Source organism: Nicotiana tomentosiformis, chromosome 7 (genome assembly GCF_000390325.3).
Source record: "Nicotiana tomentosiformis chromosome 7, ASM39032v3, whole genome shotgun sequence".
Lineage (NCBI taxonomy): Eukaryota > Viridiplantae > Streptophyta > Magnoliopsida > Solanales > Solanaceae > Nicotiana > Nicotiana tomentosiformis.
The window spans coordinates 126,782,621-126,796,608 of NC_090818.1; the positions used below are offsets into that span (position 1 = coordinate 126,782,621).

At 39.7% G+C, this 13,988-nt stretch overlaps 1 protein-coding gene across 1 annotated transcript; it reads left to right on the forward strand.

Annotated features, from left to right (window-relative positions):
- Positions 1–2,132: 2,132 nt before the first annotated feature.
- LOC138896344 (uncharacterized) lies at positions 2,133–6,214 on the forward strand. The gene is made up of 7 exons (XM_070181145.1): positions 2,133–2,693; positions 2,793–3,723; positions 3,823–4,105; positions 4,559–4,988; positions 5,103–5,220; positions 5,329–5,432; positions 5,813–6,214. The coding sequence occupies exons 1-7, from the start codon at positions 2,133–2,135 to the stop codon at positions 6,212–6,214; spliced, it is 2,829 nt and encodes a 942-aa protein (XP_070037246.1).
- The last annotated feature ends 7,774 nt before the right edge of the window (positions 6,215–13,988 follow it).

The following is a 13,988-nucleotide window of genomic DNA, read 5'->3' on the forward strand; positions in this document are numbered from 1 at the left end:
CCCCTACCCTGGGGTAGAGAGGCTGTTTCCGATAGACCCTCCCTCCAAGAACTCCCCACCTTGCTCTTGGGGTGACTCAAACTCACAACCTCTTAGTTGAAAGTGAAGGGTGCTCACCACTAGAGTAACCAACTCTTGTCAATAGAGAAGACTTAGGCAAATTTGTAGAAAACGTAGCGGAAAAGATTCCGACAATCAGGAAAATCACAACCTTAGATCATTCTAATTCTTATTTACAACCCGTTCGTAGTTAGTTGTTACTTATTACATTTTCATTACATAATATTTAGTTAATAAAAACCTAAATTGTTACTTAAATATTTCTGAAGATTGATTGTTTGAATTTTTGCGAGTCTAGTAGCTGTGTTTGATAGGTTAATTCTCTGTGGGATTCGACTCCGGACTTATACATCGGAATATATTTGCAACGACTGCTTAGTCCTTTTTATAAGGCATAGTTGGGCGTGATCAAAGTTTTGTGCCGTTGTCGGGGAAGTTAACGGTGTTATTAATTACAGCTAAAAGAAGTGCTAGAATTCTTAGTGTACTCAATTTTCTCCATTCTAAACCAAATACATTAAAATTTTAACGTTTGTAGTCTTGGGTGTTACAGGTGCATGCCTAAGAACTCCTCAAGAACTGGTGAATTGCTCGAAGCGTTATCAGATCCTGAGAAAGTTTTCAAGGCACTAAATCGTGCAAACAAGAAAAGCAAACAACAATGAAACTCGATAGAACAAATCGAACCAAACATGGCTGACGGAATAGAAAATCCAATCAACAACAAAAACAATGAGAATGAACCAAACATTATATGATTGGGCACAGCCCACCACCGATAATCTGGCAACCGCAATTGCAGTCTCTCAGATACAAGCAGAATCATTCCAAATCACAAATAACATGCTACATTTGTTGCAGAACAAGGGACTGTTCTCAGGGTCACATATTGAAGATCCTCAGCAGCACCTGAAGAATTTTCTATTAATATGTTTAACGCAAAGGCAACCTAACGTAACACCGGACGCAATAAAGCTTTTGTTGTTCCCATTCTCGCTGACAGGAGAAGCTCAGACTTGGCTTAATTCACTCCTTGTAAATTCCATCACTACTTGGGAGGAATTAGTCAAGTAATTTTTGAACAAATTCTACCCACCAAATAAAACTGCCCAACAGATTGATGATATATTGAGCTACAGGCAGAGACCAATAGAATCACTACAAGAAATGTGGGAGAGGTTCAAGGGCATGCTGGTTAAGTGTCCACATCATGGTATTCCGGATCAGATATTGGGGCAAAGATTCTACATGGGACTGGCTGAAACTTAAAGGCCAATGTTGATGCTTCAACAGGTGGAGCATTTCTGAGTAAAACATTCGCAGAATGCAAGATCCTACTTGATAAGATGGCACAAAACTCAGGATGGATAACAAGAGCCTCCACGATCACTCTGGTAGTTCACTCAGTGGCTTTGGACCCAAACAACTCCATAGTTGAGAATGTGGCCACTCTAATGACACAAATGAGTATCCTCACCAAAAATATTGATGAATCAGGCCAGAAGCAGCAGGTTCACATAGTTGACACAACTAATAGGGGCTTATGTACACCATGCATTAACCAACCATATGTTTGCTCGTGGAGTACGGAAGGTGATAACCAGCAATATCATAAAGATATGAATTATGTAGCCAACTATAGGGGACAGAGGCAAGGTGGTCAGAATTGGGGTTAACATAATCAACAATATAGACCAGCGCAACAGTAGTACAATAACAACAACAATCTTGGAGCTATACGACCACTGGGTCAAGTTGCGCACCAAAGGCAACATGGCTGCATCCAGCAAAATCAGCAGCTGACTTATCAACAACCTCAACAATAACAGATTATGAGACCAGATGATGGGTTTACTAAACTTGAGAAAATGCTGGACAGCAACAACAGAATGTTTCAACAATTGATTGGGTCCACGGGAAAAATGCAACAGAGGGTAGACTCGCATGAATCAACAATAAAGGGTATTGATATTCAATTAGGACAGATTTCTATGGCCCTAAACAATCGTCCCCAAGGGACGTTACCTGCAGATACACAAGTCAATCCAAAAGAACAGGGTCCGAAATAGCTTATGGCAGTGAGTCTACGAAATGGTAAAGATCTAGATCTGAAGCAAGAGATGGCTCGCGAAAGCCGGCTTACTAAAACACTTGTGCCTGTACCCATCGAGATAGATGACTCAATATGGTTAACAGAGGTAACGGTACAACATGCGCCAGCTGAAACAAGCAAAGAAAAAGAAGTCGCGAAGGAAACTGAGTCAGAGCAAGAGAAGGCAGCAGAAACAATGCCAGAGCAGGTTCAAAATCAAATCACAGGAAAGAAGTGGCCTCGAGCACCATTCCCCCAAAGATTGGCCAAATATAAAAAAGATGAGCAATATAAGATATTCTTAAAGATGTTGAAGCAAATTCAGGTAAACATTCCATTGATTGACGCCTTAAAGGAAATGCCCGGTTATGCAAAAATGATGAAGGACTTGATGTCTCGTAAATTTGACTCTCAAGACTTAGCCACGGTTACACCGACTCAGACATGTAGTGTTGTTGTGACAAGACTCATAGCTGAGAAGTTATCTGATCCAGGGAGTTTCACAATCCCATGCACAATAGGCAACTATGCGTTTGCTAAGGCACTTTGTGATTTGGGGGCAAGCATAAACTTGATGCCCTTGACTATCTACAAAAGGTTAGGCATTGGAAGAGCTAGACCAATGTCTATGTTATTACAGCTGGCCGACCGGATAGTGAAGAGGCCCTCTGGTATTCTTGATGATGTATTAGTACAGGTGGGAAAGTTTGTTTTCCCAGCAGATTTTGTCATTTTAGACTGCCGGGTTGACGAGGAGATTCCCATAATTTTGGGAAGGCCATTCTTGGCCACTGGGAGAGCCCTAATTGATTGTGAAACTAGAGAGCTAAAGATGAGACTGAACGATGAAGAGATAACGTTTAATGTGCAAAAATCTATGCGGCGACCCAATGAGTTTGCTAACTGCTCTCTGATAGAAGCTGTGGATGTGATCTTGGAGGAGGAAGATGAGACTCTGAATGCAAAAGACCCTCTAGCAGCATGCCTCATGAATTTAGAAGAAATGAATGGTAAAAACTTGGCAGAGTGGGTTTTGGCCCTTGAAGGGCGAGGGTACTGGAAAAGAGAGCTCGAATTCGAACCCTTACACTTAGAAGAAAGAAAAACACCTCCAGCTAAGCCGTCAATTGAAGAGCCACCACAGTTGGAACTAAAACCGTTACCTTCTCACCTCAGGTACGCTTTCTTGGGACCTAAATCCACTTTACTTGTTATTATCTCATCTAGTTTGTTAGATGTGCAGGCAAAACAACTTTTGCAGGTGTTAATGGAATGCAAGACTGCAATTGGCTGGACCATTGCAGATATTAGGGGGATCAGCCTGACATTTTGTATGTATAAGATTCTACTAGAAGATGGGCATAAACCTTCCAGAGAACATCAAAGAAGGCTAAACCCTAACATGAAAGAAGTGGTGAAGAAAGAAGTGATCAAGTGGTTAGATGCGGAAATTATCTTCCCAATCTCTGACAGTAACAGGGTTAGCCCAGTTCAGTGTGTGCCAAAGAAGGGTAGAATGATTGTAGTGCCCAATGAGAATAATGAGTTGATCTCGACTCGTACAGTTACAGGTTGACGAATTTGTATGGATTATAGAAAACTGAACACAGCCACCCGAAAAGACCATTTTCCTTTACCATTCATTGACCAAATGTTGGATAGACTGGCAGGGAGGTCTCACTTCTGCTTTTTGGATGGGTATTCAAGGTACAACCAGATTTCCATAGCCCCTGAGGACAGAGAGAAGACATCATTCACTTGTCTGTATGGCATCTTTGCCTTTCGGAGAATGCCGTTTGGCTTATGTAATGCACCGGCCACCTTTCAGAAGTGTATGTTAGCCATTTTCACTGACATGGTTGAAGATATTATGGAAGTCTTTATGGATGATTTCTCTGTGGTGGGGGATTCGTTCGAAGACTGTCTGCACAATTTAAGAAGAGTGTTGAAAAGGTATGTGGAGACAAATTTAATGCTGAACTGGGAGAAGTGCCATTTTATTGTACAAGAAGGTATAGTGCTGGGGCATCGAGTGTCCAGTAAGGGTATTGAGGTTGACCATGCTAAGGTTGAGGTGATTGAGAAGTTGCCACCGCCCACTTCAGTTAAGGCAGTAAGAAGTTTCCTCGGGCACGCCGGGTTCTACAGGCGATTTATAAAGGATTTCTCTAAAATTGCTAACCCCTTATGTAAAATCCTTGAAAAGGATCATTCTTTTGTGTTTTCTGATGACTGCAGGTTAGCATTTGAGGAGCTGAAGAGGAGACTGGTGACTGCACCAATCATCGTTGCACCCAACTGGAAGCAACCATTTGAGCTCATGTGTGATGCGAGTGACTATGCTATAGGAGCAGTCCTGAGGCAGCGTAAGGACAAACTGGTACACCCAATTTACTATGTAAGCAGAACGCTAAGCGGTGCACAACTCAATTATACCATGACTGAGAAAGAGATGTTGGCTGCGGTATATGCATTCGACAAATTCAGGTCTTATTTGATTGGTTTAAAAGTGATTGTTTATACTGACCATGCAACACTTAGGTACCTGATAGCAAAGAAGGAGTCAAAGCCATGCTTGATCCATTGGGTTCTTTTGCTACAAGAATTTGATTTGGAGATCCGCGATAGAAAAGGGGCAGAGAACCAAGTAGAAGACAATCTTTCAAGGTTGGAGGGAGCTGAAAAAAAAGTCGAGGTAGAAGATATAACTGAGACATTCCCAGATGAACAATTGTTAGCAGTGACATTGGAGGAAGCGCCATGGTATGCAGACATTGCAAACTACCTGGCAAGCGGTATTGTCCCCTATGATCTTTCCTCTGTTCAAAAGAAAAAGGTCTTTCGTGACTGTCACATGTATTATTAGGATGAGCCTTACCTGTTCAGGATTTGTGTTGATAACATGATCCAGAGATGTATCCCCGAGATAGACCAATCTTCTATTTTGCAGGCTTGTCATGCATCACCATATGGTGGCGACTTCGGGGGAGTAAGGACCGCCGCGAAAGTGCTGGAATCGGGCTTTTATTGGCCAACAGTGTTCAAAGATGCACACTTATGGGTGAAAGGTTGTGACAAATACTAACGAACTGGGAATATTTCCCGCCGACATGAGATGCCTATGAACCCAATTCAAGAGGTAGAAGTGGTTGACGTGTGGGAAATCGATTTCATAGGGCCTTTCGTCAGCTCATATAGCAACAAATACATACTCGTAGCTGTGGACTACATATCGAAATGGGTGGAGGCTGCAGCGCTTCCGACAAATGATGCTAAGGGGGTAATTGGCTTTTTGAGAAAGAACATATTCACCCGATTTGGCACTCCAAGGGCGATAATCAGTGACGGAGGAACTCACTTCTGCAATCGAGCCTTCGCAAAGCTGTTAGAAAAGTATGGTGTACGTCACAAAGTTACCACCCCATATCATCCACAAATGAGTGGGCAAGTAGAAGTGTCGAACAGAGAGATAAAGAGTGTTTGACAAAGACTGTGAATGCTACAAGAACGGATTGGGCAAGAAAGTTAAATGATGCACTCTGGGCCTATTGTACCGCTTTCAAAACTCCGATTGGTATGACGCCATATAAATTGTTATTTGGGAAGGCATGTCACCTACCAGTGGAGTTGGAGAATAGAGCTTTATGGGCACTGTGACAGTTGAATCTTGATATAGAAGCTGCGGGCACAAGTAGAGTTACAGAGCTGCACGAGCTTGATGAATTTCGTTACCACGCTTTTGAGAGCACAAGATTATACAAGGAGAGAATGAAAATAATGCACGATAAAAATATTCTTGAGCGGAGTTTTAAACCTGGAGATAAGGTATTGCTATACAACTCAAGGATGAGGTTATTCCCCGATAAGTTAAAGTCACGATGGTGGGGACCATTTAGTGTGGTGAAGATTCACCCCACCGGAGCCATAGAGATTACTGCATCAAATGACTCTCGCACGTTTAGAGTCAATGGGCAAAGGTTAAAAAATTATTTGGGCATAGAAGATGCGAAAGTAGTGTTGGCGACTCATTTGCTCGAGCCACCAAGTTTAAGCGAGCCTTAAGTGCAATTATCTGTGTCGTGCCACGACGTTAAATTAAGCGTTCATTGGGAGGCAACCCAATTCATTTTTGTTTTGTTTTGTTTTTAGGTACTAACAAGTTTGCAGGCGAGTTTGGGCAAGTCGAACAGGGTTTCAGCATCACCTGACATACACTAGGCGCTGGGGCAAGCGACGCCAGGATAAAGCCGACCAAAGCTGGCATTTGCACTGGCGATGCCTGGATAACGCCAGGCTCTGCCTTAAGATGGCGACGCCTGGCTAAGACCAGGTTCTGCTTGGCCTTAGGCTGGAGATGTCTGGCTAACGCCAGGTTCTGCTTGGCCTTAGGCTGGCGACGCCTGGCTAACGCCAGGTTCTATTGGGCCTTAGGCTGGCGACGCCTGGATAATGCCAGGTACTGGGCCAGGCGACGCAAGGAACAACGATGCCTCCCAAAAAAGACACACGCAAAGCCAAGGCTACTTCCACTGCGCCGGCTAAAGTAAAGGCGACCTCAATACCTCCCCCAAATAAGAGAAAAGGGGGAGGGGGGAATCTACCTCCAATCTAAGTGGAGTACGAGCTGTAGCAGCTATAGCATCCATGCGTCAACAACCACAAGGCCAACGAGAGTTTGGCATCAACAGCATACCACCACATACTAAGGACTGGTACAGGCACTGTAGGCCTAAACATGTATACCCGAAAGCAGCTATCAATGAACGCAGCTTGAAAGCAAAGTATCAGGCAATTTGAAAGGGCATTCAGGATATGGGGTTGAGCTATGTATTCAAGAACACAGGGAACATTAATCTCAACTTAGTCCGAGAATTCTATGCAGGGTTTGATCCGCAGAATAATGAACAACTGGTGCCGATTCATGGACGATTGATAGATTTTTCACCCACGGCCATATGTAACTTTTTAGGTGCTCCAGATGTTCTTGTGGAGCCATTAGACCACTTCATTCGCCGACCTACATACAGAGAGTTGAGACACATGCTTTGTGTTGCCTATTCTATGGCAGCATGGGTATGGGATAAGATAACTAATTGGCACAAAAGGTTTCCCAAGAAGAAGATGAGGGCGGAGGCTCAAGTGTGGCTTAAACTGATAAATGCACGGCTCCTACCATGCAATCATGACACACTTAATAGCCGTGAGAGGACCTGTGTACTCTACTTCCTCATGACGGGTCAAAGGGTAAATGTGGGTTATCTGATCCGCTACCAGATGTCTATAATCAGAACGAGTAAAAAGATCGATTGAATGCCATTTGCCAATTTTCTAACTTAGTACTTAAGACACGAGGAGGTTGAGGAGGAGCCAGAGTTTGACCACACCATCAATCAGTCCCTACGACAAACGGACATCACTAGCCTCCGGCTGAAAGAAGAGACTGCCATGACATCGTTGACAAGTACCGAGCACAATGCTTAGGATGATAGTTTTATGGCCTATCTCTATGGGATGATGGATTTGCAGCTAAGGATAGGAGGTCGACAAGCCACATCTGAGGAGAGGACCGAATTGGAGCACCGGTACCCGCTCAACGCTCATGCTCAGCAGCTGGTTGGGATAGGAGATTGATACAGACTCCCCGATGATGAGGATATCAACACACCGGAGCAGTCTGAGGCTGAGCCAGAGCAGTCAGATGGTGAGGGAGATGATGATGAGGAGGAGGATGAACATGATGAGGAGTGGAGAGCGTCAGAGGATGAAGGCGTTGCTTGATCAGGGAGTTTCTTTACACCCTACTCATTTTTTTCGTGTTTTGTCATTTTGTGCATGCACTGAGGACAATGCATGAGCTAAGTGTGGGGTGGGGACTTGTACATAGTTAATTTTAGTTATTTAGTGTTAATTATTTTAGTATGTGTTTTAGTAGTTTAGTAATTGATTTGGCTTTGTGTTTTAGTTGTTTAGTGTCGTTAAAAAAAAACAGAAAAATTGTACTCCTCCCGACGATGGATCTCCCAGACAGTTTTCTTGAGGGAAGTTAGTCAAAAGAAAATATCAAAAAGATTTTTTTTTTATAGGTAGTGTAGTAATTCCCCCTTGATTTTTCTTTGGGCCGCGGTTCTTTTCCAGGGGCTTTTAGTTGAACCGGGTGTAGTTAGTTTTAATTTTTAGGAGTAGGAACCACGAAGCTATACATTTAATTGTAGAAATAACTCTTAGCTTTGTTATACCTTGAGAATAGTTAGTACTATGGTTGTGACGCTTAGGCTCGATTTTTGACTCTCGCATAAGTACCTTAAATCGTAGATTCCTAATTTTGCTTAACTGCTTTGACTGGAGTGTCGCGATGAAACCAATCCTGAGTGAGTTATATGCCATGTGTGTGTGATTTTTGTATGTATTCTGTGCGTTGCATTTGATGTCTAGAACTTACCCTGTATGTGTGCAAAGCGAAATAGTAGTCTTGTTCAGTCTGAGAAGTGATATAGGCGTTTCTTTGTTAAGCCATATATATATAGTTTATCCCCCTAAAAGTTATGTAACGTAGTTAACCCCTTTGAGCCTGTAATCCTGTTTCTTTGGCAACCACACTACAAGTCTTACCCAATTATTTGAAGTAACCATCTATTTGAACCTTTTCACCTCTAATGAGCACTTGAATTGTTATAAACTTTGTAAAAGTTAAAGTGTGGGGTGGTTGGTTTGGTTTTTGCATGGAACTAATGAAATAAGGAGAAATGTGAACTGTTTTGAAAAAAAAAAGTAAGAGCCGCTTGAATTGAAAAAGAAAAAAATAAAATAATAGTTGTATTGCTGGGAAAAAGAATATTCTTTGATAAGTGGCGACTCTTAATGCAATTATGCTTAAAGAAATATGGGGTAATATAAATTGAAGTGAAGGTGGAATGTTTGCTTTGGCATAAGTATGGGATGTGTGTCAAAGTATATGTATTGAAGTGCTTAAGGGAGGTGTAGTCACTCATATCCAAATGTATCCTACCCGACCCGCATCCTACATTACAACCAATGAAAGTCCTACTTGATCTTAGACTGAATGAACTCGAGTAGTAGAGTATTACACTACGGGCAAGCCTATGGTGCATCATTTGTGGCATATGAATGTTATTTCTGAGAGCGAGAGAATTTTGTCTATCTTGAGTTCCTATATTCTTAAAATTCATTGTGTGTGAAACTAAGCTCTTTGATTGGGTAAGGGCACATGATTCATGAAGGAAAGGTAATGTTGTTGACATCCATGTTAGAGTAAGTAAGTGAATTGTGAATAAGGCATGGTATTTGTGAGTCGAATCTTGAGGCGAGGATATCACACTTGTGTGCTTAAACTATTTTAAAAAAATTCTTGGTGTAATGAGTTAGGAGAATTGCTTAAAAAGGTCGTGTCTATAAGTGTAGTTTGATTGCTCGAGGACGAGCAATGTTTAAATGTGGGGTATTGATGTGTGGCTATAATTCCATAGTTTTGTATATTATGTGCCTTGCATTTTACATGCTTTAATGATAAATTACACTTTATATGCGCATAATAGAATCTATTTTATGTGTAGGTGAATTGGAGATGAAAGTAGAGCAAAAGGGATACTGAAACGTTGAAAGTGTGCTCGAGAACAGTGAAAAGGAGAGACTTGACAAGGCCAGCCAAAGGCCAGGCTGAACTAGGCTTTAGCCTGGCGAGACTAGCCAAAATCCAGGCGTTAGGCTGGCGACGCCAGGCCTGAGGCCAGGTCCAATCCGAGTTTTGAAGACTTAATTCGTTTTCGGGTTTGACTAGGACTTGGCCTACACGTTTAGGGTTTCTTCTACACATATAAATAGACCTAAAAATACCACTTGGAGGGACTTTTGAAGCCAGAGGCAAGAAGTGCTGGTGGAATCACTTGTTGGGAGTTAGAATCATCAATTTCTACAGCTTTTCATCTTTACTCTATATTTTAATTATGCAAAATAATTGGGATATTGTTACTATGAGTATGAGTAGCTAAATTCCTAATCTAGGGTTTTGATGGAACCTATTGAAGGATGATTTTCTTGTTACGTTAATATAGATTTGCCGTAGTATTTTCTCTATTTGTTCAACTATATTATTCTTGTGGTTGATTGAAGGGCCCTCAATTAGTTGTGCCTATTTAGTATGTATTACTCAGGAGAGAGTGTATATTTAGGTAGTTGTTGAACAACATCACTCCTAAACGTATATGAGGGATCAATACGGAGGTTTAAAGGTGGGTTTAGGGATAACGAAACCTTGATGCGATCTGAGTGAGCTGTACTTAATGCCAGCTAGCGTAATTCGGGAGAATATGCCTAGTAAATTATGGTAATTACTCGGGAGAGAGTTACGACAGTTAGAGTGCTCATGCTCGATAGAGAAGACTTAGGCAAATTTGTAGAAAACATAGCAGAAAAGATTCCGAGAATCGGGAAAATCACAACCTTAGATCATTTCAATTCTTATTTACAACCTGTTCGTAGTTAGTTGTTAATTATTACATTTTCATTACCTAATATTTAGTTAATAAAAACCTAAATTGTTACTTAAATATTTCTGAAGATTGATTGTGTGAATTTTTGCGAGTCTAGTAGTTGTGTTTGATAGGTTAATTCCCTGTGGGATTCGACTCCGGGCTTATACACCGGAATATATTTGCAACGACCGCTTAGTCCTTTTTATAAGGCATAGTTGAGCGTGATCAATATTCGCCCCCACTCTAGATGACATGTTTCACTTGGCTTGTTGTCATAAAAACTTGTTTGACTCATGAAGTGTTACATAAAAAGGGGATTCAACTGAAATATTTTTCGTACCAATAAAAGGGGAGAGAGAGTAACGGTCATGTATCCCTACATTTATTTATTATCACATTTATTTGGTGTCTTAGCTGAGAACGAATGGGTGATACCACAAAATATTAAAGACCTACTATGGTATTGGAACATCATCATTAAAATAAAGAACGAACAAAAGGAGTAGTGGAAAATGGCTCCATCATGCATCTGGTGGACTATGTGAGAAGAAAAAAAATAATATATACTGTTACTTTACTAAAAGATATTTTTTGGGACTTTATTTTAATTTACATATTTGTCCTCATATTACCATTTGCAATCATGGATTAAAATTGTTATTATTTTCTTTTCCACATTCAATTCTCCAACATCACTCTTTGAGGAATGGATTGTCAGAACTTTCATTTTTCCCTAATTTCTCCATCTTGAGACGGTTCAAACCAAGTATTATCTATTTTAACGTTACTTTTGGGGGAGTCAAGTATCAGAACTTCTAATTTTACTATCTTCAGACGGTTCAGACCAAACACATCGTCCATTTCAACATACATCGAGGAAGTCGACGATGGAAATTCCTTATTGTTTAGAAAATAATAGGCAACCATTATACATATTAATAAAATTTATACCCATTTGCTGTATTATATGGTTATTTATTTGCCTTCTCATATTTGTATTAGACAGATATGAAAAGTGTATGATTTCTTTTTCCATATTCTTCAATACACTCCAAATTAGCAAAAAAAAGGCGAAGTTTTCATATTTGATACTTTTTGGATACATAGCTGTAGACATCGAAATTTTAATGGATCAAGCTAAATCCTAAATTAAAGATACTATAAAGAAATCATAGGAGTCTATTAGGATTGCTTGTAGGTTACTCTACCCTAAACCTAACTAACACCTATATAAAGGAATATATATTCCCTTGAAGAAGCGTGTCAAAATTCCCATAAACTCTTGGGATATTCACAAAGAGATCAAAATATGGCTGAATACTTCTTGACAATCAAATAGTTCAAGAAGCTAGAAATCAAATACATCCCCAGGAGGTCTGCCCATCCTACATTCGAGAAGAATCAAGGGAAAAACAGAATTGTACTCACAATTGATTAGTACAAATATTTTTCTCTTATTTTGTGAATGCAATTTATTTTTCATATCTTGAAAATTTATTGCAAACAAATTGGCACGCCCAGTGGGTCCAGTTCTGCCCTCCATCTCTTCCTCTTGTAAATCAAAAACTCCAAGTTTCAAAATCATTTGTTGCGATGATCGAGTACTTCAAGTCTCGTCTTCAAGTTTCGGCAATCCTACACCCCGACAAACCTTGAAGTATGGGACATTTGTAGACATTAAAATTTTAACGGATCAAGCTAAATCCTAAATTAAAGATACTATAGGACTCTTGAAATTCTAGGATTCTATTAGGGTTGTTTTGGAGGTTACTCTACCCTAAACCTAACTAACACCTATATAAAGGGATAATATTCCCTTGAAGAGGAATCTCAAAATTGCCATAAGCTCTTGGGATATTCACAAAGAGATCAAAATATTGCCGAATACTTTTTGAAAATCAAATAGTTCAAGGAGCTAGAGATCAAATACATCCCCAGGAGGTTTGGCCATTCTACATTCGAGAAATACGCTGATTCAGCTCTCGAATCACAAAGATAATCAGGAGAGAAGAATCAAGGGAGAAACATTATTGTACTCACAATTGATTAGTAAAAATATTTTTCTCTTATTTTGTGATTGGAGTTTAGTTTTCATATCTTGAAAAATTATTGCAAACAATAGCCATGAATGATTCCATGGTTTAGTTCATTTTGCCTTTTATTTGACTTGATCAATCAATTTATGTTTTTATATTATGCAAATATACTACTAATGTGCTATTGAGAGAACTCTTTCTTTAGGTTAACATGTTTGTATCATCGTTCATGTATCTAAAAGCATTAGAGGACTTTGTATTTGTAATTGGAAATTCAGGAGGGACTTTTTATTTGGCAAGGTATTTCAGTTTCCTTGGGTTGATTGACTTTCTTGGCTTGGATTTGCTATTAAGTAAATAAAATCAATCATCAAACCTTAATAACCTACAATAAGACTTTCTTCCTTAAACACTAACTCAGCCAACATCAAATGAGGACTTAAGAAATTTGTCATATTCCTTGTGATTATTGATCCTTTATAGTTAGAAGACCAGTTCTTAAATCAGATATACATGGAACACCTCTTCCCCACCCCTTTTAAAACTTAATCTTCTATTTTACTTACAGTTTAATCTAACAAATATTGAAATAATAGTTAGGGGAGGGGGTAGAATATTGATACTGTAATATTATTTTAATGGATAATTGAATCTTCTCCTAGTTTATTTTTTCATTGTACCTTTCGAACTTCTTTATTTTGAGGTAGATACGATAAATTTAAAAGAAAAAGGCGTTATTATGGTAAAAGTTTGATTTAGATATGCTAAGTGGTTTACATGGCCGAACCGTCAATTAATTGGAGTGACAATCTTATAATTCAATATTCAAGTTTCAGCTGAAGCAACATTAGGTTAAAACAATTCAGCTGCCTAAATTTTGTGATATCGATTTACACGATACATTTATAATAAATTAGTCGAGATATGCATGAGTTGTCGACTTTTCTTCGTCTTTCATGTTTAGACACTCAAGGATTCATGTTTGCCACTCGTTCCATCTTTTCAACTTCAGTTCAAGAAATAAAAAACTTGTCTTTTAACATGCAGAAATAAATAAAACTTCCTTTACAGATGGTCTTCAAGTGCTTTGTCAAACATATGAAATCGTGGGTTTAGAAAGTTGCAATTTGGTCATGAAATTTTGGGTTTAGAATTTGAACTTTAAGTTGGGATCCTGTTCTACTGACTAGTTGTTGGTCTCTGATTTTTTTCCTTTTGAATCTTGTCTATAATCGTGGAAAATTGCCTGGCGTGCCGTAGAGAGCAGAACCATAACAAAGAGAAAATATGGAAGAGAAGGGAGGAAAGGGG

Coding starts and splice junctions, on each gene's coding strand:
- LOC138896344 (XM_070181145.1), top strand. CDS start 2,133: ATGGCAGTGAGTCTACGAAATGGTAAAGATCTAGATCTGAAGCAAGAG. Junction 3,724..3,822: donor CTCGACTCGTACAGTTACAG/GTTGACGAATTT, acceptor ATAGACTGGCAG/GGAGGTCTCACTTCTGCTTT. Junction 5,221..5,328: donor TGCACACTTATGGGTGAAAG/GTTGTGACAAAT, acceptor TCGATTTCATAG/GGCCTTTCGTCAGCTCATAT.